The sequence below is a fragment of the Epinephelus fuscoguttatus genome, linkage group LG15 (assembly GCF_011397635.1).
Source record: "Epinephelus fuscoguttatus linkage group LG15, E.fuscoguttatus.final_Chr_v1".
Taxonomy (NCBI): domain Eukaryota; kingdom Metazoa; phylum Chordata; class Actinopteri; order Perciformes; family Serranidae; genus Epinephelus; species Epinephelus fuscoguttatus.
In genome coordinates this window covers 3,173,872-3,194,908 of record NC_064766.1, presented here as the reverse complement: position 1 = coordinate 3,194,908, position 21,037 = coordinate 3,173,872, and the positions used below count along the sequence as shown (strand labels likewise).

General features: G+C 41.8%; 2 protein-coding genes across 6 annotated transcripts in view; one reads left to right on the top strand and one right to left on the bottom strand.

Moving 5' to 3' along the window:
- LOC125902819 (uncharacterized) overlaps positions 1–21,037 on the top strand; it is a 282,334-nt gene that overhangs the window by 25,625 nt on the left and 235,672 nt on the right. The gene's annotated exons all lie outside the window — the stretch shown is intronic.
- LOC125902794 (cyclic nucleotide-gated cation channel beta-1-like) overlaps positions 1–21,037 on the bottom strand; it is a 35,329-nt gene that overhangs the window by 6,766 nt on the left and 7,526 nt on the right. For all 4 annotated transcript variants that reach the window (XM_049599403.1, XM_049599404.1, XM_049599405.1 and 1 more), the window contains exons 3-6: positions 18,132–18,346; positions 5,105–5,314; positions 2,258–2,820; positions 1,698–1,789 (exon numbers count right to left, since the gene is read on the bottom strand). In XM_049599403.1, the coding sequence (XP_049455360.1) occupies positions 1,698–1,789; positions 2,258–2,820; positions 5,105–5,314; positions 18,132–18,346 (1,080 nt within the window). The remainder of the gene's footprint in view (positions 1–1,697; positions 1,790–2,257; positions 2,821–5,104; positions 5,315–18,131; positions 18,347–21,037) is intronic.

Sequence of the window (21,037 nt, the reverse complement as noted above, 5' to 3'; positions counted from 1 at the left end):
AGCTTGAACTCATCATAATGTAACTCAGTGCAACCTCCATGTGCTGTTAGTTTTGTCCACCGTCTGCTTAAAGCTAACTTTAAGTAGCACTACTGCTGCCAATATTGGCACATATTCATTGTTCACAATGTAGCATTGTCAGAGAAACAATAGGGTGCGTCCTCTGACGCGACAGTAGTAAGTTTACTGCATCTTTTCATCCCAAATGGGAAGATCTGTTTGTCACAAACATGTTTTCTATTGTCGCAGGGAGGACAGGATGCCAGCTGCTACAAGCCATCACAACACACAACAGTGAGATCACAGAGGCGATTTTCCAAACAGTCATTGTATTGTTCTTGTACCTGCTCATTAATTTAAAGGTGATAGATATAGGATTTATACTTCCCGGTCAGGAGGTGTCGCACTCACACTCGCCCGCTCTCGCTCCACTCTTCAATTATACAGGTTGCCAGGTTCGTAAACAACAGACACTTCGTAAACGACAGACACTGAAGACAGCAATGTCAAGTGAAGAGTTTTTTTGTGGTCTAGTAATTAATAAATAATAATAATAAATCATGAATCCTCTCTTGTACACCATGTAACACACTGTAACAATCTCCGTAAAGCATTTTTAGCTCTACTCGTCACTAATGCTAACGTAATTAGTCAATTAGGATCCTTTGTCGTGGTGGACACACGGATTCCCTGATTCAACAACGTCCTATATACACACAAAAACACAAAAGTGTTCTTGATATTAAAACGGCAAATATTTTCCTCTGTTATAATTTCCCACCAATAATAATAATAATAATAATAATATGATAGTTGGGCTGTAGATTTACTTTTTTACGACACTATTTGACAACTTTACAACCGGAACAATCACAGTCCCAAAAACAGTGTTTCTAGAGATCTTCCTAAAATATCTAAAATTAACCATCATCCTTACTTTTTCTTAACATATTTCATCTAGGTGTAGTGTAATTACTAGTTCAGCTTTACTAGATATTAGATATATTCAGCAGATATATCTTTTAACAGGCCTGTTGCGTTAGTTAGCAAACATTAGCTTACCTGTCCAGAAGGAAATCGGCAACCTCTGCATGGCTTTTTTCAGCCCTTTTTCTGCCTTCAGCTGACACATACGATCAAAAGCTGAACCGATGTTGATTCTGGTTTTGATTCTCCGTTGGTTGGCTATAATTTGCGATGGATAGCGCTGGCACAACGCTATACCTCTGCAGCTATCACAATCTGGCAACCCTGAGCCCCCCCCCCCCGCCGCACGTAACCAACGTACCCAAATCAAAATATTGACATATTTTGGACCCGTCAAAATTTCTAAAACAATTATTTCTCTACTGCAATTATTTTTTTCAGGAAAATATAGACTTTAATTATACACCTTTCTAGACGTTCTATGGATATATTTTATTTTATTTTTTTTTTCAAATATTCGTTTTGATGAAACACCTGTACATATGACCTTTAAGACTGTGGCCATTAATCATCAAGCCCTACTTTTTAGCCTGGGCAAAACTGATGTGACACAACAGAAAAACATCAGTCACTTTCATGTTGTCTTATTTGATGATAGGCTGATTGAGAATATCAGCCAGTACCGATGTTCAGACAATAAATTGGTGCATCCCTGCTGTAGATAGAGTTTGTGTGTATATAGGTGTGTATACATGTGTGTGTCAGCCCACCTTGTGGTCACAAGACATACTGGATCGTTCCATTTTGCGGGTCCTGGAGGGGGATGATGGGGAGGAGACACATCTGTCTGGGACCTCTGGCACTGGAATAAAAACAAATGGAACAAAAAGAGAATTGAATCAAAGCAGTGATAATTATAATTTAATTTGATTTTTATCCCGGACAGAAACCAGATTTTTAATAATGTGTTTCTTATCCCACACTCTTAATCCAGTATTGATTGACAAGTGCTCTATTCAGTAATGGATAAGAATGGTGAAATCACACCATCATCTGCAAACCATTTAATTATTACTGACAGTATTTTGAATCCCCAACACTAAATTTACTCAATAAGGCTTTGATTAATGACAAATAGAAGCAGCGGTTTAGTTGGTTCAGTTTGAGTGATGCCCAGTTGATTAAAAACTCAAAGACCCCTTTAACAAGTTTTTACAATGAATCATTTTAGCTGAACTACGACACAACAGTGATGTTTCTAGGATGTTCAACTGGTCATGAACCCATGAGTGTTCCTGAAATTTAAATAGGTGGCCATGACTTTACGTACCGTTGTAGCTGATGCTATCGTTCAGGCCTGGAGACACCAGCACAGTGTCATACCTCTCTCTCCCTCTTTTCCACTCCTCCTCCCTCCTCCTCCTCCACATCTCCTCCCTCTGCTTCCTCCACTCCTCCTCCCTCTGTCTCACCAAGCGGATCTCTTGCTCCACCAGCGATTGGCTGCTGAGGGAACGTAGCTTAAAGAACGGATTGGATGAAAAAGTGCTCTCCTGCATTTCCATTGATACAGGGGCGGAGCTTAGGCAGAACTCTGAAGCACTGCGAATGATGAGATTGGAGGTTTCCACTACAATGACACTGGCGGAAGGAACTGCATCCTGGCTTGTTGGCCAATCGGAGAGGCCCCCAATTGCAGAGGAGAGTAAGCGGTTCCTGGAGGCAGAGCTGGAGCAGTCGGGCTCCAAGATAATGACATTATTGGCTGTCATTTCATGGTAGACAGATCGGGGAAGGGAGGAGGAGCAGGAAGGTGATGGGGAGATGGACAAGGTAGGGGTGCGGCAGGCTGGAGGTCTGGGTGGAGATCGTCCTGTTTGCAACGTAGAGGGTCTGAACACAGAACAATAAAAAAACAACAATCAGTTTCAACAAGTTTAATTTTGGTTCAGTTTATCTGTTTCCCAGTAGAAGGACACACAGTGAAAAGGAGCTTTTTGACTTCTGATACTGCAATTTCATTAATGGATATTCAATGCAATATTCCATATTTTTAACGCTGCACTAATGGTTCCTTCCTTCCTGCATTCGACACCACATCCTATCATAGAGATTGGAACATTGGTTTAAGTCCAATTTATTAGACTGATCTCAGTTTGTACTTGTTGACTTGTTAGTCATGGAGTTCCGCAAGGCTCTGTACTTGGACCTCATATATGTCTTGTTAGTCTTGTTTATTGTCAAGTAATATCTAGAGGCTTAAAAGAACACTCAGACGATTTGGGAGTTATGCCCTTTCTCTATCATTTTCATATTGAGACAACATGATCGATATCTTTTTTGTGTCTGTACATCCAGTGGCTGGGTCTCAGCGGTTAGCATTGCGCTTATAGGGGGTCAATACGTCCTGCACTGTGATCCGCGGAGGGATACACCGGTGAGCAGGCATAGGTACAGACGTAGCCTGTAAACAAAACTCAGTTGTTTATTTAGCCTAGCGATATCTCTCCGGACTATAGTAGCTGCAGAGCCATACCTGTTTGAGCCAGAGTACACAGATGAGGAACTCCATGCGTTGGATGCTAAGCGGGCGAGAAGAAAGGCTGAATCCTCCGAGGCAGCGGAACAGCAAGGGGCCTAGGGGAGACGGAGGTCAGGGGAGGATTGGTGGCGTAGCTGCGGGGCTTGCCAACCTATGCCTATGGAGGTGGAATCATTTTGCTGCACAGAATGGGATTCGGTGCTACCATCGTTGGGGAGGCTAGAGATATATCATCAGAAGGAAAACCGCCACAGAGAGTGCATCACAAGGAGTGAAAACTTTGCAGCAATCACTAATCCTGGCGTGACTGAAACTTTTTTTCATGTTCCTAAGATAAACTGGAAAAGTTCAGTCGAGTGAGTAATATCGTCTGTGTCATTTTTGTTTGGTTTTAGTGACCTAGCGTACCTGTCCCAGAGCCAGCTGCAGCTGTTGCTCACCGGTGTATCCCTCTGCGCAGGACGTAAACACACTATACTTCCATGTATCAAACTTCTTCTAAAATGACTAAAAAGGACTCTCGTTTTTTTAATTAATGTTTAAACATGCTTGTTTTAAATGCATGTGCAGAAATGCCAGCTTCAGGGTTTCTGTAACGTTTATTTGTTCACTTTTACCGAGTAGGGTACTGACCCCCTATTAGCGCAATGCTAACCACTGAGACCCAGCCACTGGACGTACAGACACAACAAAGATATTGATCATTTTGTCTCAATATCAAAATGATAGAGAAAGGGCATAACTCCCTAATCATCGGAGTATTCCTTTAACACAGAAACATATGGCAGACACTTAGGGACGTTTCAGTGCCTTCTTAGTTCACTCTCCCCGTGCAGCACAATAACTCCACAAGGTTCCTTACTCGGCATGTCACCTAATACTACAATATATGCTTCCTTTAAGCAGTATTATTAGGAAACACTCCATGAACTTTAATATTATGCAGATGACACACAATTATAACGATCAAACTATGTGAAACCAAACAGTTAGCTAAGCTTCAAGCTAACTACCAAGCTGACAACCAAGTTAACCACAGACAAATCTGAAGATATTGTACTTAGCCCCATACACCTCCAAAACAACGTTATCTAAAGTTAAGTAGTAGCTATTTTAAATGGAATTGCCCTGGCCTCAAGAACCAATGTAAAGAATCTTGGAGTTATCTTTGAACAGGATAAGTCCTTAACAGGATCCAGAAAATGCCATAATAATAATATAATGCCCACGTATAAAAACCTCAAGCATTGACATTCAGGCACATCCCGTCTCAAAAAAATGCAAGAAAAAAAAAGAAATTTTCCCTGCATTTGTTACATCTAGGCTAGATTACTGTAAATTCTTATTATCAGACTGCCTAAGTAAGACTTTAAAGACTCTACAGTTTATCCAGAATGCTGCAACACATACTGACAGGAACTAGAATATTTTTCCCGAATCAGCTTTTCTGCTCTTGCTCCTTGTAAATCCGTAATTTAATTTAAAATCCCTCTCCTAAAAACGTACTAATATTTTTTGAGCAAACAGCAGACAAACAGCAGACAGACAAAATGATTGACTAGCAGGTGAACATAGTGAAACATTTGACTGCTACAGAAAAACACAATCCTTTCCATCCTCTTTATTTGTTGTTACCTGGGTATAGTGAGGCCCTGTGAAATCCCCCCCCTCTCCCTGCGGTGTCGTTCCTCTCTCTCCAGAGTCAGTCGGATCTCTCTCTCCACAGCGCTCTCTGGCTCCTCCAGTGGGCTGCGGTATGACAAGTCATCCAGGCCTGAGTCCTCTGAAGTGGGGGACAGGGTGGAGGACAGGGGGGGCTCCCTGGGCACTGGTGGTTGCATTTCCCTTTGAGAGGACAGGAGGAAACCCATTTTAAAGGAGACCTATTATGCTTTTTTCAGGGTCATATTGATTTAAATATGTAATATTGAGGTCTAGTGGAATAGATTTATGTGCTTTAATGTTGAAAACACACATTTTTTGTCTTGTCCAATTTGTTCTGATTGATCAGCTCACTCAGTCTGTTGTAGCTGGTGCAATGTTTAGAGCGTGTATCAGAAACATCACGCCCCTTACCTTATCTGACTTCACCTCTGGAGGCTGCCGCAAAACAACAACTGAGGCTAAGCTAACAATGGCGGCCATTCTCCCTCATCAATTTGAGTGAAGAAACACGAGCCAATAGACTCTGAAGCACCTTTAAAACAAAGATTGGAGCAAGACATTTCACAGTGGGAAGTTTTTATTTTGTAGCTGTCTTCTATTTCAGTTGTAACATGATGACTGTAACTTATCTGACCTTATGGTAACAACTGTATGTCTGTCCTCTGACTGAATGAAGTTAAAAACATCTGCTGCAGAGTACAAAAGGTTTCTAACAATATAGTCAGTTACTACATAACGTGGAAACACCAACAGCAGCACTCACCAGTTATATGCAGTGGTGTAAAGCATAACTCCTTTTTTTTATCTAAGCAGGCTTATCTATGATCAGACTAATATAGCTTGTGTTAGGTAATAATACCAAAGTTATTACAAATTCTGCTCCTAACACATTTCCCGTTAAACAACAAAAGTTTTAACCCATGAATTCATCAATTTTACCACAGCAGATTGAGATGACAGATTCCTGTATTATATAAAAAAATTAATAGAAATAACTAGTACATTCAGATGTCTTAGATGTAATCTTTACTGAAACCATTCTACTAAAATGTAGCTGCAATTTATGTATTTATGTATGTAGTTAACCTGTTAACTCAACCACACCTCTAATCACCTGCCAAACCTACTTATGCCGGGTCAACCCATCCTACCCTGTTTGTCTTAAGATTTCTCGAGCTCAGACAGACCGCACGTCTCGCTTAAACGCTTCATAGAGAAAACTTCCATTCAAACAAAGACAAAACGTAAAGATTGTCTAACGTTACCTACCATGGATCCGGTACTGCAGATCTACCCGACCGATTCAGGCGGCGATCCGTTCAACGTTCTGTTCCACAGACTCGCAGCAAGGACCAGACCGCAGCCAAACACAGCGACGTAGTCACTTGCATTCAGTGGTCAGCGTACCTTAGTCCCAGCGTCTCCATCAGACCGCGGGGGTCCGCAGATCTCAGGCCTCCTCTCCTCCTTCAGCGAGGACCAGACACTGCGGGCATGGGCGTAGGAGCCAGCTCCAACCCTCTCCTCATCGGCAGCTGACCCTATCACCTAGGCTTCCAGCTCCTGGCTCTTCACCACAGCGCACCCACGGTGCGCCCTCATCTGTAAGTCGGCAGTCTCCGCGTCCTCAAACTGAGCTCAATATCAGAGACTGGACTGCCACTCGCCTCCAACGTTTCCTGTGGAGTGAGGGCATCCCATTTCACCGCAACGCCAACAAAGCCACACTTTTTCAGCTGTATTAAGCCTCTATCAATGCAGCAACAGACTCCATACCTCGCGCTCTTCCGGCTTCCTCACCCGTGCCACCAACTGCCGGTGTCATCAGGCGTGACATCACAGGGCCGTCGCTGCCTCAGCCACAGTCTGTATCATCAGCCCCTCTGATGCGGGCCAGGTTGTATGTCCCCCTGTGCCTGCTCCCTCTGTTCCTGAATCCTCTCAGATGATTTCAGCTTTCTTTTCATCCCTGTCTTCACAGGCTTCACAAAATCCCTGTGCACATACATCCTTTCATCCCATCATCCCTTCCCCTACCCTTCCTTCAGCCGTTCCCAGAAACATGGCTTCTGCTCCTCTTTTTTTCTGCAATAGCCAACACAGCAGCAGGAGAGCCTCAGTCAGCAACTCAAGGGGTCCCACCACAGGCTAACCAACTCGGTGATCTCCAGCCTCCTCCTTCACTTCCAACTTCCACCTCTTGCATGTCTGTTCCTTCTGCGGCGGTGCGCATGCCAGGAGCACCTGCCCCCACAATCCAACCACAGCTGCAGACCAACTTGTACAGCACCTCAGCACCCCCCGTTCAGGTAAATGTCCTTGCCACTGCTCTAAAAAACCATCCTGATAGACAGCTTGTTCATTTTCTCATAGATGGCTTCACACATGGTTTTCATCCCGGTATGGTAGTTCTCCCTGACATTTCCCACGTCTGTCACAACCTCCAGTCTGCTCTTGCAGAACCTCACACTGTTGACACCGTGTTGGCTAAAGAGGTCAAAGACGGATTCATGATAGGCCCGTTCGATATTACTCCTTTTCCACTGTTCCACATCAGCCCAATAGGTGTTGTGTCCACTCACAAATACTCTGGACAAAAGAGGCTAATTATGGACCCGTCTTCCCCACATGGCTCACACATTCCAAGCATCAACAGTGTCATTCCCAGTCTGGATTTCTCCATGCAATACGCAACCATCGACCATGCCATCACCCTCATTCAGCTAGCAGGACGTGGAGCTTGGCTTTCTAAAGCAGACATCACCAGCGCATTCAAAGTTTTGTCCATTCATCCTGACTTCTGGGAGCAGTCCTAAGATCTTCAACATCAGGACCTGGCACTTCCATTGAGTTCCTAGTCATCTTCTCTGCTTCTGTTAAACTACCTCCTAGCAGACAGATGCAACCAATTACATTTCTCAGTGGTCCTACGTGCCAACAGGAGAGTAAAATCATAATTATAAAGGACTCTATATTGACTGTGTTTATTAGCGTTATTTTAATTGTGTAATGAAAGTCATGGATAATACAAAGTGAAGACATATATGATATATTTGTTCATCCTTGTAAAGTGAACAGCCGTGTCAGCCTTGATGGACACATCTGCAGCAGCCGGCCCCACCCCTTTGGCCGCTGCAAGCGCCTGCTGGAGCTGCTGCCAAGCAGCGCGATGCCAGCGACCTGAGCGACCGCTGGCGCTCAGGTCGCTTTTGGTGTGAATGTACCATAAGGCTGTTGCCATTCCCTCTCTCCACGATAGGGTCATTCTAGACGATGCCTGCAAAATGGAAATGTGTATGTGGCTACATTTCCTATCTTCTTGGAATGGCATTTCCTTCTTCTACGACGACTTCATCACCCAGCCTGAGGACATTCAACTTTTCACAGACGCGGCTCCCTCCTTAGGTTTTGGCGGCTACTATGGAGGGAGATGGTTTGTCTCCGCTTGGCCCCCAAAGTTCGAATCCCTTGACTCAGAGTCCCACTCTCCTTTCTCTGCGCTTCACGAGCTGTATCCCATCATAATAGCTGCCATTCTTTGAGGGCATGAATGGTCTAGGAAGTCCATACTTATCCACTCCGATAACACCACAGTTGTAGAGATCCTGAACAAAGGTTGATCTTGTTCTTTAGCCATCATGCAGTTCCTGCGCAGACTCACCTTATTCTCAGCTCAACACCAGTTCATCCTCCAGGCAGCCCACGTTCCCGGAACATTCCCAGAATCGGATCTCCACCCAACACCTATCCCACCGTTTTCAGCCACAATATTCAACTAGCTCCACAGCTGTCAAACCTCTCTCACACTTCACAAGAAGCCATCCTTAACAGTCTCGCCCCAAGCACACTCTCAGCCTACCTAACTGGCTGGAATTGCTTCAAGGCATATCACTCCACCTACCAGCTGCCTTTTCCCTCTCTGGACGTCATGTCCATCTGCAATTTCATCACCCATGCTCATTCCATCCAAAAAATACGGTCCTCCACCATCCAGACCTACTTAGCAGGAATCAACTTATTCATCAAACTAGTCACTAGCTTCCATTGTCCTTCAACCTCCCATTCTCATGTTACTATATTAATAAAAGGCCTGCGTAAACAGGAACCGGCAGTTCCAGCTAGGCGCTTGCCACTCACTTCAGACCTTCTCAGCTTCTGCATTCATTCCCTTCGTTCAGGCTACATATATCCTATGGTTGCCCTAACCCTAGAATCCATGTTTCTGCTGGCTTTTTTCGGATTCCTGAGGTGCTCTGAATTTGCCCCGACTTCATCTGTCTATAATCCTTCTTATTACCCCAGTCTATCTGACATAACCATCCACACTGCTGACTCACTCATATTCACGATCCAAAGGAGCAAAACAGATCAGTTGGGAGTTTCTTTCCCTATCTAGTTATTCCACCTCGAATCCTACCTCAGCCCATATGAGCCACTGACCAAATACATCAGCTCCAGGTATGCTGCTAAGGCATCACCTCAACACCCACTCTTTCTCACTGAAACAGGAAAAATGGCCAATCAATTCTGGTTCCAGAAACACTTACACCAAGTCCTACGCATTTCAGGCATCTCAGACCAAACCATTCAGGTCCTAGGCTGCTGGTCATCCCAAGCATATCGCTCCTACATCCGCGACAGTCTTAATGATCTCTGTCAAGCTCATGTTCAAATCAGTTCAATTTAAATCTGACTCTTTTGGGGGCCAGTGATCAGTTCGGGTGGATATATATGCCTGAGACGGAACCCCCGCACTGAGTCTCCCTCCGCCCGGTCTTCAATACATCCCCCCCGACCAGCCTAACAGATGACATCTTCCCTCTGCCTCACCCACATCCATTCATCTATTCTCAACATTCAATAAGTCCTGTAGTCCATTAAACCCATAAACAACATATTGTTGTGGCCTGGTTCGTGCTAGTGAAAATCTACAATATGTACAACGTACAAACTGATCATCATTTGTTTAACTGCCATAAATATTATTTATGTCATTATTTGATATGTTTTGTTTACATACATTATTTAAATGATTTATTTTCCTGAATTTCGATTTTGTTTTGTATCAGGACTGCAGAGGTACTGGGTGTGTATTGTGTTGTGCAGGGGATGCTTTTGGGTGTTGCGCATAATGTTTACATGAGGTGCAGAGCAGGTACAGAGATGCTGCAGTTGTAATCTCCTCCAAGAAGGAGTTGAGAGTGGAGAAAGTCAAGAGTATAAAGTAACATTTCATTATCGGACAAAAGAAGAAGTAACTTTTATTGCCGTTTTTGAAGATTTTATTTTTATATTTTTGCTCAAGTGGACTCATTCCCTCTCGGTTGTGTGCAGCCGGCGAGGTATGTTTTATTTTGGGATTTACTGTATGTTCATTGTGCATTTTTACTGTCATGTTTCTACAGCTTGTAAGTGATATTAATATGTTGTCATCTGTAAATTGTCATATATTTGAACAGTTTGTTGGTGGATTTGATGACGGTGATGAAGGGCGGAGAAAAGAGAATAAATCCATCATTAACTGAAAACCCATGGTGTCGTCTAATTCCTGGAGGGAGTGATAATTTGAAAAGCTCAACATCTCTCTATTTATGCTCTCAATAACTCTGACACCACAAGTAACTAATCTGAGACAACTAGGATTTGTACCCAGGTTCATTGTAAACTCCGACTTACCATCTTCACTGTTAAGAAGCTGAAAAATAACTTAAGTAAAGCCTGAATTCTTTTCAGTCTGCAACATTTTAGTCTGGAGGTATAAACTTATAAACTCCTCTCACAGAGTTGGTGATTAAAACTAAACTTTAAGCTGTCAGAGAAAACTGACCTGAGTTCAGACTGTTTACTTACATCACAGCTACACTCACAGATAACTGCACCTCCTACCTGCCTATCAAGCAGCATCAAACCATTAACCTTCTCCAGTCCCGACTTAGTGGAGTCCTGCGGAGATCAGATGAGAATTTGGCAGTTGGTGGCTGCTTGCTCCGCTGCCATTCAGCTGCTCGCAAATCATCCTGGCAATAATTACTGGAGTTTGCCAGCCTGTTTCTTATACAGCATTTGAATAATTATAATTATAGGCATAGCTATTGTCAGCTTTCAATGTCCGATAGTCCACCACTAACATTTTCGTCTCATCTTGTCATTAAAAATGAAACATAGATTTCATCTTGGTTGTTATTATCAAGACCTATTTTAGCTCGTCATTGTCTTGTTTTTGTCATGGAAAAAGGTTGTTGATGAAAAATTTCCGTTATAGTTTTCATCAATGAAATTAACATATTTTAGCTGCTTTCCAGATCTACTTGTTTACTACATTCCTGAAAAACTAGCAATCTCTGGGGAAATTTCCAGTGTTCCCTAGCTTTTACATCGATATTGCTTCAGAATCAGAATCAGAAAGCTTTATTGTCTGTCGTGGCATAAAATCGTCTTAGACATTGCTCATACAACAAACAACACAACACAGAAACACACAATTCCTAAAACCTAGTGAGATAAAAGAATACTGAAGCATAAATAATTTATAGGGCGGCACGGTGGTGTGGTGGTTAGCACTCTCGCCTCACAGCAAGAGGGTTGCCGGTTCGATCCCGGGCGTGGGAACCCTTCTGTGTGGAGTTTGCATGTTCTCCCCGTGTCAGCGTGGGTTCTCTCCGGGCACTCCGGCTTCCTCCCACAGTCCAAAGACATGCAGATTGGGGACTAGGTTAATTGGTAATTCTAAATTGTCCGTAGGTGTGAATGTGAGCGTGAATGGTTGTTTGTCTCTATGTGTCAGCCCTGCGATAGTCTGGCGACCTGTCCAGGGTGTACCCTGCCTCTTGCCCGATGTCAGCTGGGATAGGCTCCAGGCCCCCCGCGACCCTCAAGAGGATGAAGCGGTTAGAAGATGAATGAATGAATGAAATAATTTATACAGAGTTTAAGAAAAACTAAAATGTGCAACGTGGTAAAGTGTATGTGCTGGGGATCATTGTTGTTGTTTGTTTAAAATGTTTATGGCAGTGGGGATAAAAGAGTTGCGGTAAGTGTTTTTTTCTTGGACAGGGGGACTTTAACCAGAGCTGGAAGGACTTGTGCAGGGGGTGAGTGGGATCTACTGTGATGAGGTTGGCTTTCTGTGTGACTGCTTGGGTATGAAGTTCTGATAATAGAGTCTGAGTTTTGCCAGTTATTTTACTTTCTTGGTTGATGATCTGGGAAAGCTTTGATTTGTTCTTGACAGAGATGTTGCTTTGTCCACTCTAACCATTAAAAAAACCCCAAAACAAACAAACAAAAAAAAAAACACATTTCACAAGTTTTGTTGTTCCATTAGATTCAAATCTGATCCAAATTATATTTTTAACAGTTTTAATTCACACATGAAGATTTAATTCAAAACACAGTGCTTCTGTTTAAACATTTGGTGCTCTTGATTAAAGATTTGACTTTAACACAGGATATGATGCTTATAATCATTAAACAGCTATGTTCTCCTGTCAACCTTGATCATTGCTCACAAAAAACCACAACAGGAGGCAGCCATCAGGCTACAGTATCGGCTTTGTATCTACACCGTATGCAATCTCTCTTTTTTACAGAGCATAGCATCAGCTGATTGGCATCAACTGCTTTGCTCATGCTTCACCTGGCTACCACCTGACTCAACCTGATCTCACAGAAATATGTGAAATGACCACAACCTCTTAACACCGCATTCCGTGGTGGCAGCATGTAATGGGTTGAAATTACAGCAACATTAAAGATATTCACCTACCTACAGCCTAGAATGCTGCATTTAGCCTACTTCAGGTAAGTCCAAATGCCTTCTTATTATTGTCAGACTAGCTACTCAACATTACAAAACAAATATTTGCCACATCTGGGAGAGTCAACAGGCAACAGGCATAAAATATTTACATCTTTTGGTTCTTGAAAAAAACGCTGTGATTATTTTTCTTTCTTCTCTGGCTTCATGTGGCAGAAAAATCACCAGCTCATTCATTAGACAGTTGTATATGATCACTATGGTTACCGCTACATCCACAGGCACAGCTACCAGCTCCTCTTAGGACCCCTGTGCCTTATGGTGCGTTATATTTACATTGTAAGTCGGAACTCGGAGCTCCGAACAACGTAACCTCCGAACTGAGCGCTTCTCAGTTTATAAACTGGGACATAGAACATGGAATTTGAAAAAAAATGGACAGTTAATGAAATGAAAAACCCAACGTTTATGCTTGTAGATGCTAGATTTCAATGTTTTTCCGACTTCAAAACTCCAACTTACTAGTACAACTGAACGCACCATTAGTTGTGGCACAAACACCGGGCTATCAAGGGATCAGCTGTGCAGTGTTATTAACCGAGAATTACGTGGAGAATTGAACAACTTGCTTTCCCAGCTCAGCAAGGATCTGCTCCAGCCTTTCCCCTTCTTGAATTGGTGTAATGTGGATTGATCACTGACAAGGCTACTGCCGCTGCAATTTCAACTTTGTGCTGCAATGCATTAGTTAGCCTAACTAACGGAACATTGATCCTCTTTTTCACCTATGTGATGGGGGGCAGTGGGGTAGCCTGAGTGTCAGACTGAAGCTCTCAGAACCTTCAGTCTGACATTGCCTCCATTGAAGGCGATTTACAAGGGGGAGGGAATTTGATTTTTCCCTAACCAATTAGTAGAGATCAACGACTCACCCAGAATCTGACGTCATCAGTATCCATGCCTCGGGGGTGCCAAAAACAAGCGAGCATTGCCCGTTTAAAATGTCTCCGTCGTCGTGCACGCCCAGCTGCATCGCCGTTAAATCCAGTTTAGCAGCTTCCTTAATTTGATCCTCCATTAATGCGAGTAGTGGCGAAATACCTTGATAGCATCATTAATGTGGTCTGTAGGATCTGTAGCGGTCGCCATTGTTGCTATCCTCACCAGTTACCCACTGGCGTACAGCTTGACATCAGCATGGTGCTGATTGGCTAATCACTAGACACGCCCCCACCCTCGGCGTTCATTGGTCCGTCCATCGTTTGGACGAGATAAATCGTAAATTCATTGCAGTATGCCAGACCAGAGATGCAAGCCTACTCAGTTGAGTGGGCGGGGTCTATGGTCTGGAACCAGGCTAGCAGTGGGGGGGACGGATCGGGGTCACTATAAAACTGGGGGGACACGTCTCCCCCACCCCCAGTGCCATCTGCGCGCATGCCGGTACCACAGAAACAATGCCAATGTAAAGTCAATTAGGATCCATTGACGTGGTGTCCACACAAATTCCCTGATTCAACAACGTCACGTCAACCTCGTTTTCCTCAATGATATCTTTAACATTCCTGTATACACACAAAAACACAAAAGTGTCCTTGATAACTCAACAATATGACAGGTTAATGTCAAGGCCATAAAATAGAATAAATGTATTTTGCCAGCTTTTGATAGCATAGGGCTTTAAGAGCATTGTGCTGTGGGCGGATGGGGCGCGTTCCACTACTGTTTTGTAACTGCTGTCCGCCGTCTGTGGGCTTCATTCCATTTCAGATTGCCATCCGTCTGCCGTAACTGAATCCAAACGCCACTAATAAATAAATAAATAAATAAATAAATAAGAAAAAAAATAAGGCTGAGCACGGAAGAACCAGAGAGGAAACACCCTCACATGGAGCCGTCCTCATCAGGAGGCGGCAACCTGGCTACTCTCCACTCTACCAGGGGAGAGCAGACCCCAAGCCAGCGCCACAGAACCAGCAGCCGCCCCCTGGCGCACACCGCTCCCACTGAGGAAACACTGGAGTTAAGAACTAAACTATGATAAATGACATAAAATATTAAGATGTAGGCCTAACATGAATAAATTTGTTATTAAATAAATTAAAACATTTAGCCTACAGTAGATAAAATTAGAGCATGCTAAAAGTAAATACAATAATAGACTAAATTGTATCTAAGCAATAATAGGCTAAATAGTATCTAAGCAATAATAAAATGTCTAAACAATAATAAATAGTATCTAAGTTATCTATTAGGTTACCATTCCACTCTGTAAATAGATTTTAAAATTTCAATATAATTTTAGTATTAGTTTTGCTTATTTCATTATTGTTATTATTGGTTTACTTTTTAGTAGTATTGTATTGTCTGAGGATGACTCAGTAACTGCGTACAGTAAAAAAGAAAAAACAAAAATCATTTTATACACTGGGCCTTCAGAGTGCTCTCTGAAACTACACCTGGCATGACTTGTGTCCAAAAAATGAAAAAACTCAAACCTTTGTCATAGAGCTAAACCAAATACATCACTGGAAATGTCTCAACATGGAGAGAAACACTCAGTATGAAGGTTCTACATGGCTCCTGCTTTGAGCCATTCACCTTTGAACCTTGACCTCAGTGCATGTTTGAAGGTGTATAACTCAGCAACAAAAGGGGGTACAGACATGGGACCAACTGTTATAGAGAGCTCTTGACCTCAACTATCATGTGAGTGTATAGATAAAAATAATTTTCACCCATTTAGAAATTAGATATTTAAAATCTGATTACACAAATGTGTTTATCATACCCTTATAGTCCACAGTGTACTCTCAATTCCAAATCTAGGAAAAAAACTTACATTTTCCAAAAACTACAATTCCCTAGGACCGCACCATGCAGTTTGATACATATCAGCAACATAGTTGTAGTTCTTCTGATTTGCAAAGTGGGGTTCTAAATAGGGTTGTAAAAAGATATATCTACCCAATATATCTAATATCTAGTAAAGCCGAACTATCTATTAACTACTAACTATTATTGGTGGGAAATTATAACAGAGGAATATATTTGCCGTTTTAATATCAAGAACACTTTCGTGTTTTTGTGTGTATACAGGACGTTGTTGAATCAGGGGATCCGTGTGGACACCACGACAGTGGATCCTAATTGACTTTACATTGGCATTGTTTCCGTGGTACTGGCATGTAATTTCAACCCATTACATGCTACCACCACGGAACGCGGTGTTAAGAAGTCGTGGTCATTTCACGTATTTCTGTTAGATCAGGTTGACCTGACTAGTACCATCCAATCTTATTCATGCAGTTTATTCTGCTGATACACCAGAAGAAGCAGAAACAGGTATGGTAACATCATAACCTGGTAAGACTATCCTGATGACATGAGCTCAACATTTTGTTTTACTATCTGTATCAGTCTGGACTCAGTGCCCCCCCCAAACACTTTCCAGACATTAAAATCCAATCTGGGCCAATCAGGGATCTGCACCGTAATTGTAAATGACAACGTAAGCAGCCAATCAGGGACTGCGCTGTAGTTGGTGACGTAAAATGCAGGCCACAGCTTGCAGAACAGTAATGGCCGCTCCCGAAGCAACAAACGACAACTCTAACATTAGCAGAGTAAACACAGCAGTAAGTGAAGTTATTGTAGAAATAGAGTCAATAACAATAATCAAACAAGAACAAGAGTATGCACTTGCCGAGTTTTCCAGAGGTAAATATGTTTTCACTGACTGACTGCACTAATGGAAGACAAGATAGGAGAGGCTTCAAAGCTGGGGATTATGGCCACGCAGATTAGTGTTCGCAATGCTTCGGATACACAACAAGGACACTGCCAGCTGGTATTCAGTAGTCCAGACACTTGGTTGCTGAATGAGAAATGACAAAATATGCCAGTGTATCATGAAAACTTCACAGAGATTGTTGGTGATGAGATACATGTCCCATACAAATGGTAAAAAAATGGTGGCTGCAAGTGTTTGGAGCGGCACTGAGTCCAGACCGATACAGCGAGTGAAACAGAATGTTGAGCTCACATCAATAGGATGGTCTTACCAGGCTAACAACATCATGGCATATTTGAAAAAATGTTTCCATCAGGCTTATAACATATTATTGTTTGATATGCCAACCTCACAACTTTGTGCATTTTTTTGGTAATATTATGGGGGGGTTTTTTCCTTCTAATTTTTGGGCCTTTTCACTCAAATTTCAAATGTCCATTAAACAGGTGAATGAAACAGACAACATGTCTGACATACAATGACTTTTTCTTGTGTTTAGGGAGAAATGTCAGCATTTAAGGTTGGCAAATAATTATTTTCATTATCCATTAATCTGCTGATGGTTTAAACAAATATCTTAGAAAAGAGAAAAAGAGGCCCATTATAATTTCCTAAAGCCCAAAAACATACATGTTGCTTTTTCTGAGCAATAGCTGAAAATTCAGCCATTATCTACTCAGCCATATGCCAAGGGAGGCTCAGGTGAAGTTTTAGAGTCCTCACATCCTTTGCGGAGATGGGGCTAGCAACAAAACTCCACCTAATGGAGGCTTGGCGCCCCAGATTAAAACGTCCAAAAAACACATAATTGAAACAACAGAATATCTCCATACTGCTCGTGCGTAGTGATCCAAGTGTCCTGAAGCCCCAACATGCTTCTGCGTACACCAAGCTCACGTGTGTGAGCTTACGCGCGAGACCAGTGAAAGCACATGAACACACATAAACACGGTGCCGATGTCTCACGGTCTCATGCAAGCGCACACACGTGAGCGCGGTCTACAGAGAGGCAGTTAGAGCTACAGGCTACAATGAGGCTAAAAACAGAGTTTAAATGACGTTTTTCCAAACAACTTTTTATGTCGCAGCTTCAGGACACATGGATCACTACGGACGAGCAGTATGGAGATATTGTGTTGTTTCAATTATGTGTTTTTTGGACGTTTTAATCTGGGGCGCCCAGCCTCCATTAGGTGGAGTTTTGTTGCTAGCCCCATCTCCGCAAGGGATGTGAGGACTCTAAAACTTCACCTGAGCCTCCCTTGGCATATGGCTGAGTATGGCTGAATTTTCATTTTTGGGTGTACTATCCCTTTAAGCAATTGTTTAAACAGTTGTCAAATATTTCTCGCTAATCAGTTAACTGCTTAATTAACCAGTTGTTTCAGCTCTACAGCATATTCTCTGATAAGACAGTCAATAACCTACCTCCATTTCCTATTTCCTACCTGTGTTTGAGTCGGGGGCTGCGAGTGGGGGGGTACAGTGCAGTGTGGGTTCCCTGGAAACTCCCCTGAGCTCTGAGCCCTGGTTTGGGAATTGGCTGACCTTTGACCTCCTCCTCCATTTTCCTCCACTGCTGGCGGGCCAACAGAAAGTCCACATGCTCAGTGGAGACATTTTCACTGTGGGTCTCTTGTTGGACACAGAAATCTACAGGAACCTGACAGGATAATGAGGTTCAGGATTAGGTTAATAAACATATAGGTCATCGAAACTTTGAATGGACATTTGAGGGGTCCCACCATAGAAAAATGTTCACATATATACATTAAAATGGAGACTGAATTCTTTTTTATGATCAGTTTTTTTATTGGCCATTTTTTCCTTTTTTAAAAACAAAAACAAAAAAAAAAAAAACACAAGATAACAAACATTAATACAAGACACAAAAACAATACGAATACACCAATGACAAAGAACCACAAGAACCACAAAAACTTATATTAGCATACACACACACATACTAACACACACACACACACACACACACCCAGGACCCATAACCACCCCTGCAAAGATCGAAACAATCAATCTGCTCAATCAAATACAATGAATAACTAATGAAGAGAATCATAAAAATGACCTTTAAGATAGGCCAAAACCAAATTCAACATTCATTTGAAATTGAACACATCACACTTCTGCAGGTTCGGAGACTGAATTCATACATTGGAGGATTTACATATTGCGATGATGCTGTCTGACAGACAAAATTTTGCCATAATAAAAAAAAATACATTTCAATGTGCTATCTGATACCCCAACCCCCCGCAGGTATTGTGAAATGGTTTAGTCCATCTGACAGAAGGGGTCAGGTGTGTGATACACAGAAATCACAAGTGCTGTTAATGTAAACATGTGATGGACTGCAGTCTGACTAGCAAAGTCAGAATGCCTCACCAAAATTCAGGGACTCCTAAAAAAAGCCAGAGTACAGAAAAAACAAGACAATGAAAGAAGCAAAGAACAATGGACAAATGTCTGTGAAAAAAACAAAAAATGTGAGGAAGCAGCAAGTATGACAAGCAGAGCTGATGGTGAGAAGTGAGGCAGACTAATGTTGGCAAATACAATCTGCTGTATAAGGTTCAGTTTTAAAGCTACAGTGAAAACACTGGTATCATAACAAACTAGAGGGCTTGAGGCATCCATTGGGACCAACCATGTTATCATATCTTGTTGAAAATAAGTTCAAATAACACTCCAGTTATACTAAATTTTGGTGAGGGAAAAGGAAATATTGCCCCTTTTTTAAAAAAAAAAAAAAAAAAAATGGTGTATTTAAATATTTCTGCATACTGGACTCCCTAACCAGTCTTGAAATTGCATAAATTGGGTTTGATTGAAAAACTGAGAGTTGACAACCATATATTCTTTACACTGTTTCAATTCAGCACACAATTTAACAAATATTTGATTTAAGTAGCCCTCAAGATAGAATAAATAAATGAAGAGAAAATATTAGGGCTGTTTTTTCACTCATGATTTGATCTTATGATTTAATACCTTGCAGTAATTTCTTCAGTCAGTGTCTGATTTAAATTTTCTATGATCATTCTTGGAGGGCATTTTTTTCAGCCCAGGACACACATGTGACTATCTCTATTTTTCAGAATATAAGGTCTTAACACAGAGTGGATAAAAAAATACATGTTGAAATATAATTAATTTTATTATATTCACAGGAAGTATACATTTTGCATAGTGGTATGTATGGTGATTTTGCACCCAACCCCATGGTGATGAGTGTGAATGAGGGGCCCACTACAGAAAATGTTGTCCCCCTGCCCATATTTCCTAAAAGCTGGCCTGCTGTTGGGAAAACATTGGCCAGTGCACAGCAGTCAGCATGGGTTACATGCTGTAAAAAATAATTTACTAATCCACCCAGCACCTCTGTGCAGCACCACTGGCTATGGCAGGTACAGTCAGAGAGACAGAAGGTTTCGATACAGGTCATTGTTCAGTGGTACCATACCTGTTTACTTCACTTCGATGTCAAGACTTCAGTCAGTCAGTGGATCTGGTTGTTTTGAATGTTTAAGACATCAGTCCAGTATTCTTGCAATCTCTTGCATGTGTAGAATATATGTGTATGATCTGCATTGTTAACCCCACAATCCCTCCAACAATTGGTATTGGCTTGTGCATACTTCAGAGACATTTGTGGTGTTATAAAATATCTTAAATTCATCTTCCATGCATATTCCTGCCAATAAGGGGATCTTGTATGAGCTACAATGTCTTTAAAGCTTTGCTTCCATTCATTGTTAGAGATTTTTATTTTCAACTCCTTCTCCCAATTCTCTTTGATACCATTCAAGTCTTTAATCTCCTTATTTTGTAATATTTGATAAAGTTGTCCAGTAATCTAATTCTAATTCTAACTTGCAAGTACCTGTAAAAGTGATTACTTGGGAGTTGATATGTTTTTGCTATATTGTCAAATGACTCAATTCCTTTCTCACAGTACATTTGACAATACATTGTGAGGCCTCTGTTGCCCCATATTTTGAAAGCATCATCTAACTTGTTTGGTATAAAGGATGGGTCTTCTTGTATTTCTCTCAGGCAAATTAGATCTCTGTCTTTAACATCTGTTATTTTAAATAATCTTCTCCAGGTCTTGACTGTATTTTTAAGTGTGAAGCAATTTGCTTTCATCTGACTTGAAGAAATCAGTCTATGTAATGATCCCACCAATTTACTCTCTAGTGTTTTCCATTTGGGGGTAATTTCTTTATCAATCATTATTAAAATTGATTTTGCTTGTGCAGCGTAAAAATAGTTAGTTAGTTTGGGTAGGGCAAGTCCCCCTTAATTTCTTTTTTGCTGTATAATTGTCAGCCTC